At 61.3% G+C, this 21,632-nt stretch overlaps 1 protein-coding gene across 2 annotated transcripts in view; it reads right to left on the bottom strand.

Moving 5' to 3' along the window:
* Positions 1-21,266, bottom strand: part of FLT4 (fms related receptor tyrosine kinase 4) — a 38,565-nt gene extending 17,299 nt beyond the window's left edge. Inside the window, exons 1-12 of one of the 2 annotated variants that reach the window (XM_072947057.1) lie at positions 21,147-21,266; positions 7,829-7,925; positions 6,919-7,163; positions 6,696-6,808; positions 6,410-6,572; positions 6,059-6,198; positions 5,593-5,761; positions 5,162-5,279; positions 3,131-3,285; positions 2,882-3,044; positions 1,279-1,411; positions 148-256 (exon numbers count right to left, since the gene is read on the bottom strand). In XM_072947057.1, coding sequence (XP_072803158.1) covers positions 148-256; positions 1,279-1,411; positions 2,882-3,044; positions 3,131-3,285; positions 5,162-5,279; positions 5,593-5,761; positions 6,059-6,198; positions 6,410-6,572; positions 6,696-6,808; positions 6,919-7,163; positions 7,829-7,925; positions 21,147-21,213 — 1,672 coding nt within the window. In that variant the 5' untranslated portion in view covers positions 21,214-21,266. The remainder of the gene's footprint in view (positions 1-147; positions 257-1,278; positions 1,412-2,881; positions 3,045-3,130; positions 3,286-5,161; positions 5,280-5,592; positions 5,762-6,058; positions 6,199-6,409; positions 6,573-6,695; positions 6,809-6,918; positions 7,164-7,828; positions 7,926-21,146) is intronic. The other variant, XM_072947058.1, reaches the window with a different exon arrangement.
* Positions 21,267-21,632: the final 366 nt, after the last annotated feature.

Genomic DNA, 21,632 nt, shown 5'->3' with positions numbered 1-21,632 from the left:
CCCAGGGGCCCCATGGGCCCTGGATGCCTCAAGGTCACCAGAAACTCAATGGGCCCCAGTCTGGGGACATCGTCTTCTCCCAGGCCTGCTTCCCTCCCGGGCCCACCTGGCTCCCAACTTCCATCCCGGTCTGCACAAGTCACTCACTGGTCACGTAGAAGTAGATGAGCCGCTCGTCCTGGCCCACTTTGTTGAAGACCACGCACTTGTACATGGCGGACACGTTGGCATCCTGGATCACCAGCTTGCTCACCGTCTGGACAGGACACATGTCAGGCATGAGCTCCCCAACCCTGACCTCCTCTCTCTGTAAGGAGGTTGCTGTGCCCACTAGAGTAATGGAGGAAACTGAGGCTCCAGACTGGAGACAACCAAAGCTCAGAGACAGGACCAGCAATGGTGAGGCAGGGACAGTGCTATGGACAGCTGGCCTCAGCTGTGCTGCGGTCAGAGGGCAGTGCTAGGCGGGACCAGCAGGACCTCTGGCTGTGGATGGGCTCAGGCTGTGGCCCTGTGGAGGAAGGGACAGGGTCCTGGTAGCACTGGCTTGGTCCAAGCCAGAGTTAGGGTTCATGCTCTGGTCACATCAAGGCTCAGCCTATGGGCCAAGGTGAGCAGATGGTCACTGCGTGAGATCCTTGTGATGTGCCCACAGATGCCCCAGGGCTGCCCATGAGCACTTCTCCCAGTGCCCTGGTTAGTGGCAAGGGGAGGGGCTAGGTTCCAGGGCTCCAGAAGGACTCTGGGGGTGTGGGGAGGGGAGTAGACAGCTTGGAAGTGGAGGAGGAGAGAGGACCATAGGCCCTGCCTACCATCCAAAGACCCCACCCCCATCCCAGGCCGGGCACTTCCTGGCCAGCCTGGAACAGGAAGAGGCTCTAGAGGTGTGTAGGAAAACAGGAAGTGACTGTAGGAAGTGGGTGCCTTTGTTCGGTCCTTCCCCTGCCTGGCCTCTTCTAGGCATTGCCCCCAGCCTGGGCCAGCAGCTCGGCAGCCTTTGGTGGAGACGGAGCCGGCCCCCAGCCCCAGCCCTCCCAGCCCTGGGCAGTGGGGGCCCACAGCCGTGAACCTCAGCTTCCCTGCATGGGAAGCAGCTGGAGGTTTCTGGCCCCACGTCTACACACAGGCAGGGAAGCTGATGCCCAGAGACACTGCAGAAAGGTTGCCTCAGCTGTTATCCCCAGAGCTCTGCAAGGCTGGGGGCCACTGAGGAGGCCAGGAGAGGGCCCCACCCCGCCTTCCTTTCCCGTTTCCCCCTGTGGCACGGATGGCCCACACCTTATTCTTGCCCTCTACAAACTCGGTCCAGGTGTCCAAGCTCTCAATGGGGTTCACGGCGTCCTGTGTGGTCACCTCCTTCCAGTCCTGGCACTGTGGCATTCGGTCTCGCTGCTGCCGCCGCCGCCGGCTGCTACAAACAAGGAGAGGCAAGGGCGGGTCAGAGATGCGGGCAGGGAGGGCCCACCCCGAGGGTAGGGTCAAGTTTTTGTCATACTCAGGGTCATCCTTTCACATCTTTGTGCGTAAGACCTGCCCCCAAAGTGAGCAAGGGGAACGGGGAACTTGCTTCTGGAGCACAGTCTCCTTACCCTCATGTTCGGGGCCTGGCAACCCATCCTGCGTGGACTGCCAGACACAGCCTTGCCCCGGGGCCAGGGCCTGCACCTGCACAGCACCACAACTTGTGGCTCTGTGGTCATTCTCCAGTCTGCCCTGCCCCCGTCCCTAACTACCTGCAGGTGTTGCATCTTGCAAAGTTCACCCGTCTCTCCTGGGGCAGCAAAGTCACCACTCCTACTCCAAGAAGCCCTCTCCCTAGCCGCCCCCCAACCCTTCCAGAGCTGCAGCCCCTCCCTCGGCTGAGTTGCATCCCATCACTTTGGGTTTCCTGCTGGGATGGGGATCCGGGGGAGGGGTGGACCAAGGGAGGCTCTTGTCTGCCCCCAGTGGAGCAGAGCATAACGGTAGAGCATCAGAGGGAAGTACATTTGGGGGTGCCAGCTATGACCTGAAGCCTCGTGGTCTGATAGAATCTCTTATTAGCCTTGAAGATTGTGGACTGGCTCAGGCCCACAGGCCACCCCTGCTGAACCTCCCCACATGACCGTGCCAGGGCCACAGCCCCTCTGCTAGGATGGCCACCCTGTCTCCCTTGGGTTCCCAGCTCCCGTCCCTCCCAGCCTGTGTCCATGCCCCCAGCCCATTAGGATCTCTTGCTAAATGGCAGGTGCGACCTGTCAGTTCCCTGAGCAGCACCGTTCACTGACTGCTTAGTACCTTCAAGGCTGCTGCCCACCTTGGTGCCCTGCCTTCTCGGCCCTCACTTGTCCAAGTTACCTCTGCCCCGAGTGTTCTTCTGGCCCATCCAGTGCCCCCTCAGGTAGGGCAGTGTGGCCCAGAAGTTGGGCAAGATCTGCTGCTTAGGGCCGTGGCCTTAGGAACGTCATACCCCTTCTCCGACCTCACCCTTCTCCTCTCTAAGGGGTCGCTGATGGGCTGATGGGTGTTGGGCATGCTCGGTGTGCCTCGGGGCTCCTCAGCACGAGTCTCACAAAACTGGCCTAGCTCTGCCTGTGTGGTGCCCCGAGACGTGTCCTTTGGTCCCCTCCAGATGATGCAATTGTGTGTCTGGGGTCTTTGCTTTCAAGGGAAGTGGGTGGGGCCTGGACCACCCCCAGTGTCCAGCCTGGCCTGACTGATGTACTGGAGGGCCTGAGCCTTGCCCAGGTGAGGTGAGGTCAGGGATTGGCTACAGGTGAATCGTGATAGGGTTCAAGTTTAGAGCAGGGCTCTGGGGAGGGGTGCAGGCAGTGAGTAGGGGTCTGGCGGAGGCTGGGGATGAAGCGGGGAAGCAGGGGAGGACAGGTGGAGCCACACTCACAGGCTGCGCTGGGTGAAGGTCTTGCAGGGTGTCCACGGCCGCCAGTGCCACTGGACGCTGAGGGGAGGGGGCACGCCGTAGGCGGTACAGGTGAGGGCCTGGCGACTGTGGCGGGAGTAGATGCTGGGGGAGGAGGCCTCCTTCTCATGGATGTGGGGAGGCACTGGGGACACAGGCAGGCAGCCGGTCAGCCACCCGGCCCAGTACACCCAGCCGCCCGCCGCGCCCGCTCCTGCCTGCCCGCCGTACCGTTCACCACCAGCTCCAGGCTGATGTTGCGCGCCAGGCCGGCCGCAGAGTTCCACAGGGCCAGGGTGTAGGTGCCCGCGCTGGCCTCCGTCACCTCCTTGAGCACCAGAGCGTGGGGGCTGTGGCGCCCGGACACCGCCTTTCTGTCCTTGTACCTGGCCAGGAAGGGAGTTCAGGGGGCCGTGTGAACCCCCCTCAGCCCTGTCCTGGCCCTCCCGCCCTGCAGCACACAGCCCCTACACCTGGAGCATGCTGTCCGGAGACAGGCGGTGCCAGGAGCAAGAGGCCCCTCTGGCACCAGACCAGCAGGTGCCGGGAATTCTGGTGGGTGTGGGCGGCGCAGCCGACTCTGGACTGGGGAGCGGATGGCTTAGAGGTTATGAGATGGTCTCTAAGCTGGGGCTGCCAGGTCTCACAACACCTTAGGCTTAGGACCAACTGCGGTCCCCAGTGGGTCCTGTCTCTTTCTCACAGGCTTCACCGGCATGTGCTCTGCATGGGTGGAGGTGCGGTCCCCGAGGGGCACAGCTCGGACCTGTACCACGTGGAGGGCCCTGACTCCCTCTGACCCTGGCTCTGCCCTTCCAGGCAGGGGGCCTTCTCGTTGCCCCGCCCCCTCCCCAGAGCCTTTGCACCCACTGTCCTGCCTTGCTGGGACGCTAGGCACCTGCACGGTTCCCTCCCTCCTATGCACATCACCGCCCACTCTTCAGAGAAGCCTCATGAACCAGGAGCTGGCCCTCGGCCTTGTGCCTGCTCACCCGCACACTGGTGTTCCCACGCGTGTCTGGTGAAGGACCATCTCCCCCACTGAGCTGTGTGGGGACCGTCTGTCCCCTCACCGCCATACCCCCTACACGTGGAGCGGTCCCCAGCACACACAGGTGCTCAGGGCACGTGTGAATAAAGGGCTGACTCACACCCCGAAGGAGGCTCCTCCCCAGGCCTGAGCTGGGGGAGCTATAGGCAGGTGTCCCTGCAGTCCAAGTTTTGGACTCTGCCTGGAAATGGTTCTCCCTTAGGCTGGGGCCTTCCCCAGAGAAACGCTGGGGGAAGCAGAGCCCTCAGGGCAAAGAATCGCAGTGAGGAAGATGCAGGGCGCAGCTCTCAGCTGCGACACCACAGCCAGGCTGGAAGAGACTCCCCGAGGCGGCACACAGAAGGGCTGGGCAGGGCCCGGGCCCTGAGCCCTGCTGGGCTCTGGTGCAGAATCCCGTCTGCCACCAGTTGTGGCCCTAGGCAAGCTGCTTCGCTGCCCCCACCCCCACGTCCTCATCTGAAATCCAGGGAAACCAAATGCACCTTCTTGCAAGTGTTGTGACATCGAGCAGAGATGCGGCCTTTACGGTGCCGGACACATGGAGGGAGCTTTGGGAGCCAGCACCAAGCTGTCTGTCTGTCCACTAGCTTCCCATCCATCATTTACTTATAATCATTGCACGATGACCCAAAGGGGTGGGCCCCTGTGGGGCTGTGGTGATCACTAGCGCCCTGAGGCAGGTGTCCCAGCGGACCGTGGGCCCAGCTGAGCAGTTCTTGGAGGCCGGTGTTGGCCAAATGAGGAGAGAAAGGCCAGGTGTGGTGGGAGTGGTGAGAGGCAGGCAGCTGTCTGAGGATCTGGCCTGGGCTGGGTCCTCAGCGCAGCAGAGCCGGCCACCCTCCCAGACAGGGTCAGGACTGCTGGCCTCGCAGGGCAGGGGACAGGACCCTAGGGGTCTCCAGGAGGCCGCACCTGTGAGGGAGCAGTTAGACAAAGCCCTGTGCGGTGCCTGCCACACTCACACATAACAGGAGGCCAGTATTTACACTCCTTCACAGTTTAGCAACAATCCAGGCCAACCTTCCCTCTTGCCAAGATACTGCGTATGTGCACATTCTTAGATGTTCGTGGGGTCCCCACCCAGGGTGCAGGCCCCATCCAGGTCGCAGGGAGTGGGCCCTGATGGGGAGGATGCAGCCCTTCCCTCCCTGCGGTTCTTTCTCACGCTGGACCTGCTGCTGGGTAGTGAGGGGCAGGAGCGAGGGAGGTACCATTGGAACTCCGGCGGGGGGTACGCGGCCAGCTTCACGGGCAGTTTGACCAGCTCGTCTCCCGCTGTGGCCTCCAGGACAGGACCCTTGAGCCACTCGACGCTGATGAAGGGCTTTTCTGACAGATGGGAGGGAGGCATCAGGGTAAAGCCGAGGCTGGCTCTGCGGCCCCCCTCCTCCGGGGATTCACAGCCAACCCCAGTGGCCAGATGCCTGCAGACTGGGGCTCACCCTGCCCTCTAGGGTGTGGGGACTGGTCAGTCTGTCCACTCATGCGCACCCCCACCCTTGGCTGGATTCCACACTGCTCCGGTGCACCGTGACATTTGAGCCTGGGCCCGTGCTGCACAAGAACCCTCTATCCCCAGGCTTGATGACTGACACCTGACTTACCCAAGGCCACGCTAGGTCTGACAACCCACAGGCCTTACCGTGCACAATGACCTCGGTGCTCTCCTGGAATTGCTGGATGCCATTGTTGGCCTGGCACACGTATGTGCCCAGGTCCTGCTGGCTGACGTTGTGGATGGTGAGGATGCTGGAGAGCTCCGTGTGAGTCTGCTGGGAGCGCCGCTCCGGCACCGACTTACCCCGCTCTGCCTGTCCGTGACCGGGGGGAAGCACAGGATGAGAGCAGGCGGCCTCTGACAGAACTGGCCACCAAAGGTACACACCCCAGCCCAGCCAGCAGCAGCTCCGGAAGCCTTGGGCCCAGATCCAGAGTTTTCCTTGGGGACAGGGAGGCACCCCTCTCGGACAGGGGCTCCTGGGGTAGGATAGGGTCTGTGCCTTCTCCACACAGAGGCACGTGTGCAGTGGCCTGGGGCGGGTGTGGGCCGGGATGAGGACTCCCCAGGAGGATTCCGGCACAGCCCCTGGCGGGGCTGCTGACCTCACCTGCTTCCCTGGATAGTCCCAGCTGAAGGTGACGCCCGAGTTGAACTCAGCCCACACGGTGCAGTTCAGGACCAGCTTTTCCCCGACCAGCAGCTCCAGTGATTTCTTGGGGAATAGCTGGATGTCATAGAGCTGGTTGCCTGGTGACACACGAACAGTGACCCCCATGCCCCTCGTGGGACAGCACATACAGAGGCCAGGACACAGGGCGCCTACTGAGACCAGGTGCAGCACGGCACCTACAGCTCCGATACTGGGAACTGGGGGCCCCGTCCTTTTCCTACAGTTCTCCTCCCAGGACGTGGGGAGTGGTCCCTGGGGAAGGGCCCTGCGGCCCCGGGCAGCCCCTACCTGTGATGTGCACGAGGAAGGGGTTGGACAGAAAGGCCTGGCCGTCCCAGGTGGTCTCACACTGAAGGTACAGGGCGTCGCGCAGGAGCGGGGTGGGCACCCGCATGCCCCGGCGGTCGTCCCACACCACGTCCTGCCCGTCGGGCTGCAGTGCTGAGTTTTGCTGTAGGGACATGGCGGCTGTCAGCGCCCAGGGGTCCTTTTCTCTTGGCCAGAAAAGGGGTCGCTTTCCCAGGGACCGGGCGGGTGGGCCGGGTCCTGGGTAGGGGTGGTGGCGGGGTTGTACCGAGCGCAGCGTGACGTTGAGGCCGGGGATGGACACCAGGCAGGGCACCCACACAGAGTCCTTCCTGTTGACCAGCAGCGTGTCCGGCTTGCTGATGAACGGCTGCTCCGAGTCTGAGGGGGCAGGTGGCGGGAGGGTGAGGCGGGTCTCCGCCCAGGGCTGGGGCCACGAGGCAGCCCTCTGGGGTCAGAGGCTTTGGGGGGTGGGGCGGGGCCCGCCTCACCTCGCACGAACACGTAGGTGCTGGCCGCAGTGGTGCCCTCGATGCGCGCCTGGATGTACTTGTAGTAGCAGCGGTAGCTGCCCGTGTTGTTGGCGTGGGCCTCCTGCAGCTGCAGAACCTTGCAGTAGGGCCTGGCGTCTGTGCCCTCGCAGTCCCGCGCAACCCCGGTGTCCTCGCTGCCCTTCTCCCCCGTGCCTGGCGCATCCTGAGCCCCTGGCCAGGCCCACTCGAGGGGGTGCTGCCCCCTGGCAGAGGACGCAGGGTGTCAAGAGGGGCCCAGGCTGCAGCCCTAGGGGACAGTCCCTGCGGAGCCTCCCAGGGGCCAAGCCTAGCCTGTGGCTTATCTCACCCAGAGGTCAGGGCGCTTGGGCATACACCAAGAGCCCAGCCCAGGGCAGGGCACTCCCTCAGCCCCCTGGGGCCTCTGCCTGACTCCTGGGCCTGCCTGTGGCAGGCTGTCCTGAGAGAAGCCCGGGCCTCAGACTGTAGCCAGAGCTGTAGAGAAGATAACAGGTCTGGGGTGTGTGTGTGGGGCCGGGGCCAGTGAGGAGTGGCTGGGACTGGGTGTAGGTGGCCTGGGTCCATGCAGGATGTCCTGGGGGCGTGGGCATGGGGTGGTCTGGGGTCAGTGTTGGGTGATTGATCTGTGGTCCATGTGAAATGATAAGGGGTGGGTATGGGCAAGATGGGGGTGGGTACAGGGTGCCTGTGTCTGCAGGGCGGGGATGGTCTATGCCTCCAGGTGCCCATATTCAAGCCACCTGGGAGCATGACTGAGCCGCGAGGCCTCCCTGCCTTGGGGAGGGGCTGCCTTCCAGGTCCCCCCCAATCTCCTCAGCCTTCTGTAGCCTGCTTGCCCTGCCAAGGAGGAGAGATCCAGGCCCCTGCTCCCTGGCCGACGGCTGATTACCTGCAGGAGATGGACAGGCTGTCACTGGAATCGATGACGTATGTCTCCTCCGTGATGTTCAGGATTGGGGGGGTCATGGAGTAGCCAGTCGCCAGGCCTGGGGTGGGAGACAGGGTTAGCATGGCGCTGGGAGGTGAGTTCACATGACGGCGTCAATCGGACCCCGACGGCCTTCCCTGCCCACTTGAGCAGGCCCCTCTCTAGGGCAGGGGCTGCCTCAGCTCTCAGCCATGAGCAGCTCCTCCAAGGCTGCAAGATAACTGGCAAACTCCACCTCAGGCTGTCCCCTGGCTGCAGACTGGCCCAGCCCCAAGTGAGCCCTTACCGAGGCCTGGACTTAACCCTGACCTCCAGCCCCACATGAGCAAAGCTGCCAGCACGAAGTGGATGGGGGGGACCATGGGCCTCATCTCGTGTTGGGAGAGGCCTGGAGAGCATCTCCTTGGCATCGAGACCCCATGTGTTGGCCTGAAGGCCCCTCCCTCCAGATGCACAGCCACTGCTTGTGAGGGGATCCCGCAGGGATCCTCCGCAAACATGCCCAGAACCAAGCACTTGGTTTCCCCCTGAAATTCTGCCTGTGACCTCGCCCTGTCCCATGTCCCATGGAGTCCACCTCACGTGTCCTTAGCTCCATCAGTTTCTCTTCACTCCTGAGATGCCCTCTGGCTGCCCCAGCTCCCCCTTCCCGGCTCCCCGCAACCCATTCTTCCAACAGGGCGAATCCCCGAACAGACAAATAACTGCCTTGCCTGGTTCAGAAACCCTCCTGCGGCCCTCCACGACCTGGGCCCGGCTGCCCAAGCAACTCCTTACCCCACACCCTCCTCCCAGCAGGACAGCACGTGCTGCGTGTGCGGAAGTATCTGTGTTTGTGAGACTGGTGTGTGAGTGGTGTGTGTGACTTCGTGTGTGTGGCTTTGCGTGTCTGCCCACCTATGTGCGTGTCATTGACATGTCAGTGTGTGCACGCATGTGAACTTGAGTGTGTTTGTGTGTGTGATCCCGGCCAGGGTGGGAGGAGGCCCCAGGGGAGGTCTGGACCTGGAACTCTGGCAGATGCATCCTGCCAGGACCATCCTGAGACAACAGGAAGAGAGGACTGCGTGGCCAGAGGCCCAGGGCTGCGTCCTGTCCCTCCCCCCAAGTCTCTGTCCTCCTGGGGGACACAACCCACTACCCTGTCCCGGCCCGTAGTCCCACGGGTCCTGCTCCTCTGCCCTCCCCAGCCTGGCTCCCTGAGGCTTGGGGCCCCATCCTGGCAGCTAATTGTGGGGGAATCCCCACCGTAGTTGGTTCTACATCACCTTGACCCCAAACTGCCCTAGGAATCGGCACCAGATCGGCACAATCTGCACACCGAGATCTCCTTTCAGCACAATGTGGACAAGACAGCTGCCAGGCCCACCTGGCCTCTCCCTTCTGTGCCTCCTGCTGGCCAGACCTTTCCAGGTACCACCTCACCACAGGTCAGGGGCAGAAGGACCTCACCGAGCATCTAGTCCCACGAACATCTGGTACAGACAGGGAAACGGAGGCCCTCCCGCTGGACCACACCGCAACCCGAAGAAGGCAGCTCCATGTGGGCTAGGTCCACTCCTCCCCGGGGCAGGCACCGGCCCCCCATCACACCACACCCCACCATGTACCCCCGGGGCTGCTAGGTGCGGGAGCTCCACACAGCAGGGTAGCTGCGCTTTGGTGGTGAGGGGCCAAGAAGGAGTTCCAGGGGGACACTTGAGATGGGCTTCGAAGGGAAAGTAGGATTTTCCAGGCAGTGGAAAGTGACTATAACCATGCCAGGCAAACTGGTCTCTGAGCCACAGAAGGGGAACTTGATGGACTTGGATTGGAACTGTGAGAGGGTGAAGCAGTTAGGGGTCAGGCCCGAGGCTGGCATGGGGGCACCAGAGGAGGGGTGCAGTGGCCAGGCCCCACCTGGCCAGGTCCTGCAGCCCCACGGTGAGGCCTGCAGCGTTGCTCTGGGACCCCTGGGGAGGCTGAGCAAAGGTCTCCTCCTTTGGGGTGCACATCTGGACACACCCCGGGTACCCCTGGCCACGCAGCTGTGGCAGTTGTCAGCCCCAGCTTCCTTGGGTGTCTCCCCTTTGACCCCAAGATAAAGTAGGGAACCCCAGGCCTCTCCCTTCTTCCCACTCCCCTTCTCTCCAGCTTCAACTCCTGGCACATCCGAGAGGCACAGCCCTCTCTCTCACCACGGTCTCAAAGTGCCAGGCTTCTCACAGCTTCAGGGCTCTGCCTTTGTCCATTTTTTGGCCCTGGACATTTGTACTCCCTCCCCTCCTGTGGAGCTCCCCGTCTAGGGTCTGGTTCTTGAGCCCCCTCCCTGTGGAGCAATCACCGTTACTCAGGCTCCTGCTGTCAGAACACTTACGGGCCTGAACCGTGGTTTCCTAGTCCCGTCTGAACAGAGGCTGTATTTACTCATCTTCCTAACCTCAGTACGAAAGACTGAAGGAATGGATTCAAGAAGGGCAGGATGGATGACGGATGATCAGGTGAATGAATGAATAGGTAGGTGGGAGGGTGGATGGGTGAGAGGATGAACGGGGACTGGATCCCGTAGGAGCCTCCCCCAGGGGCGCTGCGCCACCACGGGAGCATCTGTGTCCCCGTGCTGAATGCGAGAACCGTGGTGTTTGCCGACCCTTTCACCCATCTGAGAGTGCCTCTCCTTTGCTGCTCCAGGACCTGGGTTTCCCCAGCGCCCCTCTTTCTTCACTCACTCCCACTGGACCCTGTGTCATCAGCAGTCTTCACTGTAGACTGCCCCCTGTCCTCCTCCATCCTTCCTGCCTTAACTGGAACCTGGCTTTCTGACGACACCATTGCTCCTGGGGGGTTACTGCTCTCCATTGCACACTCCTGGCTCTGGAGAACTCCTTGTGGCCATGTCCCTTTTTCCGATGGCGCCACTCGCTCCCCACTAAAGCTGTCATCAGCTGCCGTCCCTGTCACTTCCCTTAATTCTCTGCTTCTGGCCCCTCCACCCCAACTCAGTCCATCCCCATGACTTCAGCGTCCACACGGATGACTCATCGTGGACTTTGTAGTCCTCACCTCCACTGTCCTCCCTCCTTCTGTCAGCCCCTCGTTTCCTGGGCACACCTTGGACCGGGTCCCTACCGGAAGCTGCGTCATCACCAAATGCCTCTCTTCCTCACTTCTCTCCCCGCTCCCTCTGCCTCCTGCTAGGCACCCTTAGCTAGGCTTCTACGTCCTTCAACCCCATCAGAACCCCCAGACTGAGGACCCCTCCCCATCGCCCCCCCCGGCTTCACCCCAGTTTTGGCACAGCGTGGCCCATGGCCTGTCGTTCTGAATGCTCCTTTGCCTCTAGCTCCCCAGCCCAGCAGCACCCACGTCCCTCGGGGGCTAAGCACACAGTACAGAGTCAGAGCCCCCGGCTGCTGCTTCCCCTTTCTTTTCCTGTTCGCGGATCCTAAACGGCCCTTGGGCTGAAGTTCCCGCCCCACTCACTCTCAGCAGTCACAGAGTAGAGCCATCAGATGGAGACACCTTGCCCTCCCACGTCCAAACCCCACACCCTTGCCCTGGGCCCTGGAAACTCTCTGACACTTCTGCTCCCAAAACCAAGCCCTCCAGCGTGCTGGGCATCTCGGTGCTCCGGACCTGGCCCCTGCGGGGCGCCCCACATGCTGTGGCTCCTCGCGCTCTCTTCTCTGCTGGTCTCTCCCCCAAGTGCCCATACACCTTCCAGGTCTCTACCTTTAGCCTCTTCCCCTCCCCTCAACTCCAGCCTTAAGTCTCCAGCTGCCGCTGCTCCTGGCCACCCTGTGCCCCCCAGACCCCCGAGTCTCACACTCCTGAAGCTGAACTCCACATTCACACCCTCTGCACTCCTGCCCAAGGCTTCTCTTTGAAAGCTCCCATCTCCCCCAGTGGGAGCGGCTTTGGAGGCCCACCTCTCCATCCCAGCCAACCCGGCCACCACCAGAGCATCTCACAGCCAGCCCCTGCCCTCCTGCTGGGGCCGGCCCAGCCGCACTCACCACCAAAGCAGCCCCCTCTAGTCCTTCACGCAGAGTTAGTGATCGCTGAAAACACAAAGGGGCCAAGTTATACCCATGCTTCAGCCTCATCAGTGACTCCCCACTGCACTTCCAGAAAAATCCAAACTTCTGACCGTGGCTTGGCCCCCATCCCCTCTCTACACCTTCTTGCTCCACTCTCACCTCCTGTTCTCATCCTCCAGCCACCACGGCCTCCAGGCTGTTCCATGACACGTCACGCTCCTTCCTACCCCAGGGCCTTTACACACACCTCTCCCCCTGATTTGCCTTCCTCTTACATGCCTTGCACAGCCAGCTTCTTCTCACCTTCAGACCTCAGCTTCTACGTGACCTCCTCACTCCCTCCAAAACCTAAGTCTTCTTCTAATCTCCATCGTAACCTCCTGGGTGCTTATTTCATCCTTCTCGTCACACTATGTAATTATGTTATTTACTTACTTGCTTAAGTTATGTTTTTTTCCATTTCCTCTACTAAACAGTAAGTTTCCCTGGGGGTGGGACCAAAACAGTCTTCCTTTCTACCCCGCTCCATGCCTAGAGCTGCACCTGGCACAGAGTCAAGGCTCCATAAATACTTGTTAAATGAATAAACGAATGGATGGATGGATGAGTGATGAATGGAAGGATGAATGAAAGGATGGAAAGATGGGAGGAAAGATGGCTAACTGGATGGACAGAAAGATGGATAGATGGATGGAAGGATGAATGGATGGATGGATGGATGGATGGATGGAAAGACAGAAAAAAAGGATGGCTACATGGAAGGACTGATGGGCAGAAGGATAGGTGGAAGGATGGATGGATGGATGGGAAGATGGGTGGATGAAAGGAAGGATACATGGAAGGATGAGTGAATGGCTGACCGATGGCCCAAACCAACCTCTGCGGTCTTCCTTTGGGTTGGAACGTTATCAGACTTTGTTGTTCCTTTGGAAAAGCTGTTTCCAGTTTTAAAGGCCAAGACCCCCAGGTGACCACATGCGCCCCCGGCTGCTGGGCAGCTGGGGCAGATCCGGGCCTGAGGGCTGCCGTGTCCGGAGGCTCCATGTTGCCCACCCCCCACCTGCCACCCTGAAGAAGGCGCATCCTTCCTGCCTGGCTGTTGTCTGTCCCCACTGTCCTTTCCTTCCCGAAGCAGGAAGCACTGTCATCCTGGCCTCTGCTGCGCTCCCCCTGCCTTCCTGTTCCTGGCCCAGGAACTGGCTTCTTCCTTCCCCTGGCCAGCGGCCCTGGCCCCCTGGCCTGAGCAGAGCAGTCGGGGCAGGCGCCGGGCCGAGGTCAGCGAGGCCAGAGTGCACACCTCCTCTGCTCCGTGCTGTCAGCAGCCTTGGGCAGCACGGGCCCTGAGTCAGCCCCAGGCGCTGGCTGTGGGGGCGGCTCCCTGGGATCCTGGGTGAGAGGCAGGCAGGAGGGGTGGGAAGTCCTGTGTTTCAGGCACTGGCCACAGTCGGGCAGGCCCTGCCTCACTGGCTCCTACGCAGCCTGGGAGTGGGGGAGGGACCACGAGTCCAGCCAGCAGTGGGGAAACTAAGGCTCCGGGCTCCACATCGGCAGCGGCCAGCAGCCTGCAGGAGCCCGGGTCTGGCCAAGTCCAGGCCCAGCCCTGCCTGACCCAGCCCTCACAGCTCTCCATCGCCTTCTCTCCTGCTGCCACCCTGAGTGCCAGCCTTCCTGCCTCCGCTTCCTTGCAGTCTCCTTCCCAGCCCCCAGTAGTGCCCCAAGGGGCATCATGGCCTCAGGGCACCTTTGCTGGTGACTTGCGGCCCTCTGGAGCCGCGCCTGCCCTCCAGGGTGACGCCCCTCCTAGCAGACCCCACCTGCCGGACAGCTTTACCTCCTAGTGCTTCTGCCACGCGGTCAGCACACCAGCCACACCAGTGTCCACCTGCTGAGCACACCCAGGCTCACACACGCGGGGAAGGTTTGTACCATTGGGTGGCTCCTGGGGGCCAGGATGCCATTGGTCCATGGCTCTGTCCTCAGGTCCAGCACAACCAACCCAGGGTGATGTCCAGATGGTGTGCGAGCTCAGGGGTGCCCCTCCATACTCCAGCAGAGTGTGGTGGTGGTGGTGATTGCATTCGGCAGCTCCTTACTTCAGGCCCTGTCATGGTCACCCTGTGCGAAACAGTCCTGCCAGTCTCCCCTTAGCAGCTGTGCCATGGAGGACTGAGGCAGCCAGGGGCCAGGCTGATGCTGCAGACGAGAAGCCAGCCAAGGCAAAAGAACTGGGAGCAGTGAGGCCAGGCTCGGGGTCTCTGTGCATCAGTCCCAGGGCTGGGCAGCGTCTGGGAGCCCACTCAAGGGCCCTCTCCCTTCACTCTTGGGGCCAGCCTTCTGCATGGACCTGGGGAGGAGGCACAGGGGTATTTGGTCTTGGTGCCCCCCGCCCCCGCCAACACCTGACTGGCAGCCTCTGTACCTCCAGAGGTCACAGGTGAAGGTCAAGAACCCATCAGCTCTCTCACCTCCAGCCCTGCAGGATTGAGAAGGCTGGGACTGTTCAAAGACTGTGCTCAGAGCACCCTGAGTCCAGCTGCATGCCCGACAGTGCCTCTCTCTGACTGTATGATCTTGGGAAAGTCACTTCCTCCCTCCAAGCTTGTGAAATGAGAATTGTCCCCAAGATCGCTGGGAACCACAGATCCCAAATAACATAACGCCACACTAAGAACCATAGTAAGAGCAAACTGTCGCTGGCTCAGGCACACTGAGCCCTTCGCTGTCATGGCCTCCTGAGTGTTTTGCTTGGCACAGCTGTTACCTCTCACTGTGACCCTGTTCCGTGGTCACAGTGTCGGGGTGGGGATCAGAGAAAGCCTTGCCAGTGGGAGAGGGTGTTTGTGTGAATTGAAATGGGCTGTGTAGACTGAGTAGGAGTTTGCTGGCCCAGGAGGAGGGCACGCAGGGCAGAGGGACATGTGTGAAGGCCAGAGTGCAGGTGACCTTGAGCTGTCAGGTAGGTGGACCACATGGACCATGGTGGGGGGCAAGGAGGCTACAGAAAAGGACCCGGTGCACAGGCCCAGCCTCGGGCTCTTGGCCAGCTCCTCCGCCTGAAGCTGTGCTCAGGAGCAGCGCCTCCTGGAAGCTGCATACCCTCAGGCTTTAAGCCCGCCTGAGCTCACCGTCCTCCCTGGCAGCTCTCCGGAGCTCCAGCCCTGGGGGGCCCTGCAGGGGGCGTGCTTCCCAGAGGCCTCCAGCCAGGCGCCCCCAGGCCTCAGACCTAGACCACACCCACTGCTGGGGGGACCACAAGCCACAGGGTCCCGAGATGAGCAAGTGTTTAAAGGGTAGAGGCTCCCAGCGTTGGCAAGGATGCGGCCAATAGGCACTCACAGCAGTAAAGCATGCTCCTCCCCTTTGACCCCCAGTGCTGCTTACCCCAACACATCCTGTTATGACAAGAGCAAACACACATTTAGTGCTTTCTGTATGCCAGCACAGCCCTCACACTTGTGCACGCTACGCCCCTGTCTTGTCCCCTGAGGTGGGTCATTCTTATTCTGCAGATGAGAAAACCGAGGCACAGAGGTTAGCTTGCGGGTCGGGGTTATCTTTGGGGGACAGGATTATGGGAAGCGACTACTTAATCTCTGCATCCTCAGAATCAGCACCAGAGGCAGAGGGGCTGGAAGCACCAGGTCTGCCCTTTCTCCGCTCCCGGCCGCGCTGGCCAAGTGCTTTGTGCTCATGGAGCTCAGGGGCTTAGCAGTAAATGCCTTCCAGCCCAAGTGCCCCCCCTAGACATTCTGGGGCTGCCCTTTCCAGCCCCCCTCCTGGCCACCCCACTGTCCGGCCAGCCTCAGCATCCCTCCTGGTTTGCCACACCAGTGTTTCCCCACTGGTCCAGTGGGCAGAGGACCCTTCTAGATAGAACACAAATCCGTCTTCTGCCTAAAGCCACTCCCTGCCTCTGCCACTTGGGGATGGAATCTGAGCTTCTTGCATGACTCTCCAGTCACCCTTGTCACCCGCCTGGTTTCCCCTCCAGCCCCAGGGTCGCATGCTCAGGTCCCCTCCTGGGGGCCCCTCTACACGGGGCTGACTCATTGCACTCGATGTACCTCAGGGTGGCATCTCCAGCATGGGACTTGGCCCTTGATTGCCCCTGAGGTGGTCAAAAATTTAGGACCCCACATGCCCCTCTCTCTGGTGCTTTCCCTGGGCAATGTGGTCAACACCTGCCATGCCTGCCCCTTCTTACCCCTCGGCCCTGTGCCACCTGGCACCAAACGTCTGTCACCTCCCTCAAGGCTGCTCTAGCATCTAATGAACCATTTCACCCCCTGGCCTTAATTTTCTAATCTCCAAAATGGGCACAATAGCCTATGTCACATGGTTAAAATCTTCACACGCCTTAGTGTGAAGAAATTGGATCGTTTTACATGTGAGGTGTGGCTCCCTGGCGAACACTCCAACTGTGTGTGTGTGTGTCTCTGTGTGTGTGTGTGTGTGTCTGTGTGTGTGTGTGCATGCCCATGAACACTGCTTCACACAAACAAACCTCTGCTTGGTAGAATTTAGGGTAGTTGTGAGGACAGCGCTTTAAACTGGGTGAGGATAAGAGCCCCCTGAAATCCTGGGTCCTGTGCTCCGAGGACGCACAGGGAGTGGGAATGAAGCCCCCTCCCGCCCTAGTAGACCCCTCCCACTTGGAGCAGCACCCCCCTCTGCCTAGAACTCTCTGCGGCGGCGGCGGGTTTCTGGAGCAGGAGAAAGGTCAGGCACCGGGGCTGGGGTATGTGATGGGTGCGGGACAGGTGGATGTGGGGCTACGGAACGCCCTTGGGACCTTAGCAGGAGAGCCTGGACCATCAACCCAAGAGGCTGGGCCTTATCACTGGGGGCCTGCGGAAGTGGCATAGAGGCAGTTTTGGGAAGCGGGGAGGGTTGGTGAGGCTGAGAGGGAACGTGGGCTGCCTGAGTACCCTCTGGGGGTGATGTGGGGAGGAGGGGCACCCTGGCTGATGCGAACTCACAGCTGTGGGTGCAGGCAGCTGTGCCAGGCAGTTGCCCTGGCCTTTCTGGGGTCAGGGCTCTGCTCTCTGGAGGCAGGACAGGCAGTGTTATCAGACCGCCCAGCTGGCTCAGAGGTGGCCCCCCAACGCTGCTAAATCGGGGCCATGGGCTCCTGCCGCAGGAAGAGGGAAACGCAGGCAGGATGTCCTCTCCTGTGGCTGACAAGTCCTTTCCCATGAACCCCTGCTGACCTCGCTAGCCACGTGGCAGGGCTCCCTCACTTGCCACCCTGACCGGCTCACGGGGCCACCCACACCCCAGCCAGGCCCCGGGGGCAGGGGCGGCCCGGGCGCCTGAGCCAGGCAGGGGCGTGCCTGCTGTTGGCCCCACCCCGCCTCGGCCGCAGCCAGCACGAGTGCCCGCACCTTCCTGCTCCCAGACTTCTCCCTTCAGCGTGACCGGAAAACCGAGATCCCAGAGGAAGCCAGTGTCTGAAAGGGATCGAAACTCAGGAATCCCTGGCTCCAGCTGGACACGTTGGCCGTGTCTCACTCAGAGGAAGGTACAGGGAACGTGAGAGGCTCTCCGGACCCCTCTCCCTACCCATTCCCCCTCTCTAAGGGGCATCTCAGAACGTTACAGGGCACAGGCTAGGCCCTGGTGGAGAGAAATCTGCGCTGTGAGGGAAAATGCCCAAATAGCAGCAGGAGGGGTATAAGCTAGACGTAGAGAAGAACTTCCCCTCATGGCTGAAGCCCCATTTAATTTCCCAGGTTCCCTGACTCCCCTCTGCCCCATCACACTCAAGTGATCCCAACTTTCCTCCTTCCTGCCTTTGCCTGGAGGCCCTGCCTCCCCGGTGGAGGGCCCCATCTTTCCCCACATTTGTTCCTCTTCTCAGGGTCCCTGTCTGGTAAACAACTTCATGACCCATTCTGTTGCTTAAGCCAGAGACTGGCACTCGTCCGTCTCTCCCCAGCATCCCCTGCTGCCTCCGTCCCTGGCATATCTCCTGGGTTCACCCACAGCGTCCTTGCTGTGGGCTCGCATCTGGTCTTACCCCTCTGGTGATGCCTTCAGGGGCTCTGACCAGGTGGCTCCCTGCTCAGAACCTCCTCTTTCCAGGTGTGCTGCTGGCTCCCGCCACCTCCACTTGCCTGTCTCCTCCATCTCCTCTCCTCCCGCTACCTCCCCACCCCCAGGAGTCTAGCTTCATCTGATCACCATCTGACTTTCCTGCCTCTGGGCCTTTGAGAGGATCTTTGCCCTACTTGAAATTCCCTTCCCTGGAATCTGCAGACCCTTCCAGGAAGCCCCAAGCTGGAAGCAACCCTGTGCAGCCCATAGCCACCAGCTGGGCCTCACTGGGGTCACTGAGCACTTTTGTTCCTGGGCTACAGACATCCAGTGCCATGTTTGTGTCCCTGCTAGTGGTGCGCAGGAAACCCCTACAGGATGGGCTTGATTCAGATCCTCCCTAGGCCACCCTGAGTGGACATCACAGCTTTTGACTTGCACAAAACTGCAGTCCCCTTCCCTGGGTTGGGCTGCCAGTGCCTGGGGATCAGGGTGGGGACGGCACAGTACAGAGCTCGCTGGACAGTCCCCTTGGTGCACACCATGCCCAGTCTGGTGCCTGGCCACGTGGGCGCTGTGCTGTGGGGAGGCAGGGAGCCCTTCAGCCACACTAACCTGTTGCTTCCTGCATGGGCGGTGCATGAGCAACACCTGCATTTGAGTCCCCAGAGCACTGAACTGGGGCCAGTGGTCCAAAGGCACCAAATGAGATGGGTTCAGCCCCCACTTTCTGCCTACACTGACTCGCACCCCACCTCCTTTCCATACCTCTGTCCACACCTGGGTCTGGCTCAGAGCTAAGGAGCAGGGACAGTGGAGGGCGGGGATGGCCATGTGTGACTCAGCCCACGGCAGGAGCCTCAGGCTAGGCCAACCAGACTTCCCAGCAGTTGCCTCCTTCCCCCATGTGTCCCTGAGCTCACTGCCCCCTGTCTAGAGGTGAAAACAGCCTCTCCCTCTAGGCTAAGCCCAAGAGAAAGCCTGATAGGGGTGACGTCTGCCACCTTCCTTCTCTACAGGGACACCGTTGGGGCAAACAGTCCAGTGATTGCCAGCCTGTTGCACTGTTCTGCATGGGGAAACTGAGATGCAGGGAAAGGAAAGAGGGACCTAGGCCACACAGTAAGGAATTAGGGGCAGAGCTAGGACAAGAGTCTGGTTCTGGGACCAACACGACACCTTTGAAGGTCAGCTTCAGAGTCCCCAGGTTTCCCACCGGTCGGCGCCTGGCCTTTCACTCTCGCTGCACTGACATTTGGCTGCACTGTAGTGTTTATGCTTTGCTCCTGCATCCCCCATCAGGCTGGGGGCTCCTAGGGTCCTCCTCAGCCCAGAAATGGGTGAGGCAAATGCAAGGCTCAGGGAAGGCGGAGATGGTCTGTTGTCCATGGGGCACCTCTGCACCAGCCATGCCCTGGTCCAGCCTGGGCCACCCCTCTTCATGGGCCCCACCCAATTCTGGGCTGAGAAGGGTCAGCTAACATCCTCTCTCTTCCCCATCACTGCCCAGCTTTGGTAAGAATCACCTGCACTCACTGTAGGACTGACCTCATCCCCCTTCCTCCTCCACCTCCCACTCTGGTCCACCCAGGAGCACCATGACACCAGCCTCTCCTGGTTTTCCTTACACCCTACATGCAGAATGTTTCCTGTCTCCCTGGAAGCCTGTCCCTCCCTGGTGCCCTCCCTGGGGGAAGAGTTCCGGTCTTGGACCCTTTGGTCTGCTCCTTCTCCATCTCCCCAGCCGAGCCTCTCTCCTGAGCCTTGGATGTTTCACCTAGCTGCCTGCTGGATGTCTCTCCACACACTCCTTCTGTCACTCACCAACTGAGCACCCGTCAGAGCCTGGACCCGGGCAGGGTGCAGGGGAGTGAGGAAGGGCCCCTCTGTTCAGATCTGCCCTAACGAGGAGGTCAGACAGATGTCTTCCTCCCTTCTCCCCCTAGGTTCACCGCACCTCCCTTACCTCCCCTAGCCTCAGCCTTCAGCCTGTGAAGGCACAGAGAGCCGGGCTCTGTTATCCCAAAGACCTGTATTGACCGCATCTCTTACTCCTGGCCACCTGGGGACTTTGGGGGAAGTTACACATGTCCTTGGTCTAAGTGTCTCCATCTGTAAGATGGGTCTAACACTCCCTTGTGAAGATTAAAAGAAATGTAGCTTGTAAAACCAGAATTCAAAAGCCACAGTGTTCAAAAACAGCAAGGTCCTCGTCCCTCCCTTCAGACCTTCCAGAACTCCGGAACTCTCAGGGACCCATGAAGACCCTTCCTCCACCCTCTGATTTCCAGGGTGACCAGATCTTGCATGGACTTCAGCTCATCCTCCCCCCATTCCTGATGCTTTATTCTTGACATGTCCATCCAACCAGACCCCTTTGCTCCCTCCCCATCGCCACACTACCTTCCCTTCAGCCCCACAACTGCAACCTCCAGTCGTGTTCCCACCACAAACCCAGACCCTGCCTCCCCTCTGCCTTATAATTCAGGATCCTTAGTTCCGCCTTCAAGGCTCCTAAGCCCCGAAATAGGGCGAGGGCCTGCCTTCTGCCTCGTTGCGACGCTGATTGCTCACGGGCTGCCAACTCATGATTCGCCTCAAGTTCCAGTAGGCACCTGCGCCCATTCCGCCCGACGGCGCCTATCTCCCGCGGTCCCCGAGCCCTTGCCCCGGCAGTCCCTGGCCTGGGGAAGGTGGACACTGACCAGAGATTCCCTCTGGGGGACTGATCTCCAGCACAGACTGGGAGGCATCGGGAAGTGCGCGCCCAGCTCTGTGGCCCCGCGGGGACTGAAGACTCGCACCCGGGGACGATCCCCAGCGCGCGCGGGTTGGAGGACAGGGCAGTGCGGTGCTTGGACTTCGCGGGGAAGTGTGTAAGCAAGCGAAGAATCCAGGCTGAGGATGCAGCGCGATGGGGCCCAGCTCCAAGGGAGCTGAGCCACACACATGGTGGAGAATAGTCGGGGACACCGAGCACTATCTCCACCTGCGGTGCAGCCGGGCGCCCCGTCCCCGCCCCTCCCCATCCCCGCGGGCCCCGGCCCAGCCCGCCGCGCTCGGTCCGGTGACTGTATCCCTGGCTCCCGACCCTCTCCCCTTGTGCCTGAGGTTCCCGCGGGCCCTGTCCCCCGCGCGTCTCCCGTCCGTGCGGTCCCCCCACTCGCCCGGGTAAGGCTCCCGCCTCGTGGCCAGCTGCGCCCTGGAGCGGACGGAGGGCTCACCGCGCTCGCTGTCGAGCAGTCCGAGGCAGAGCCACAGGCGCAGGCACAGCGCGGCGCCCCGCTGCATCTCCGGCCGCTGTGGCACGGGTCAGACGAGCGACCGCCGCCGGGGGCACCGAGTGTGGGCCCGCGGCGCGGGCGGGGTCGGGGCGGGGCTGAGGCCGGGGCGGGGCCAGGCGGGGCTCCCGGGGCGGGGCCACGGGTGGGGCCAGGCCTCTTGGGCCCGCCCCCTCGGCTCTCAGTCCCGCCCCGCCCCCCCAGCCAGGGGAGGGTCCAGCCTAGCGCCGAGGGTGCCTTTTTTGCACCGCCGAGTGAAGGCTGGTCCGTGCCCCACTTCCAGCAGCCCTTCAGGCCTGCCCTGGGACCGCTCCGGGCGGGCGGAGAATGCAGGTAATGCGCCAGTCTCACTGTGCGCTAAAAAGGGAATGAACCCCGCAGTCAAGACTGGACAAAATGTGGCAGCGCGCAGTTCTCTGTAATTTACTT

This window comes from Vicugna pacos, chromosome 22 (assembly GCF_048564905.1).
Source record: "Vicugna pacos chromosome 22, VicPac4, whole genome shotgun sequence".
In the NCBI taxonomy this organism is placed as follows: domain Eukaryota; kingdom Metazoa; phylum Chordata; class Mammalia; order Artiodactyla; family Camelidae; genus Vicugna; species Vicugna pacos.
The sequence above is the reverse complement of the archived record's forward strand: the minus strand, read 5'-3'. Positions and strand labels throughout refer to the sequence as shown.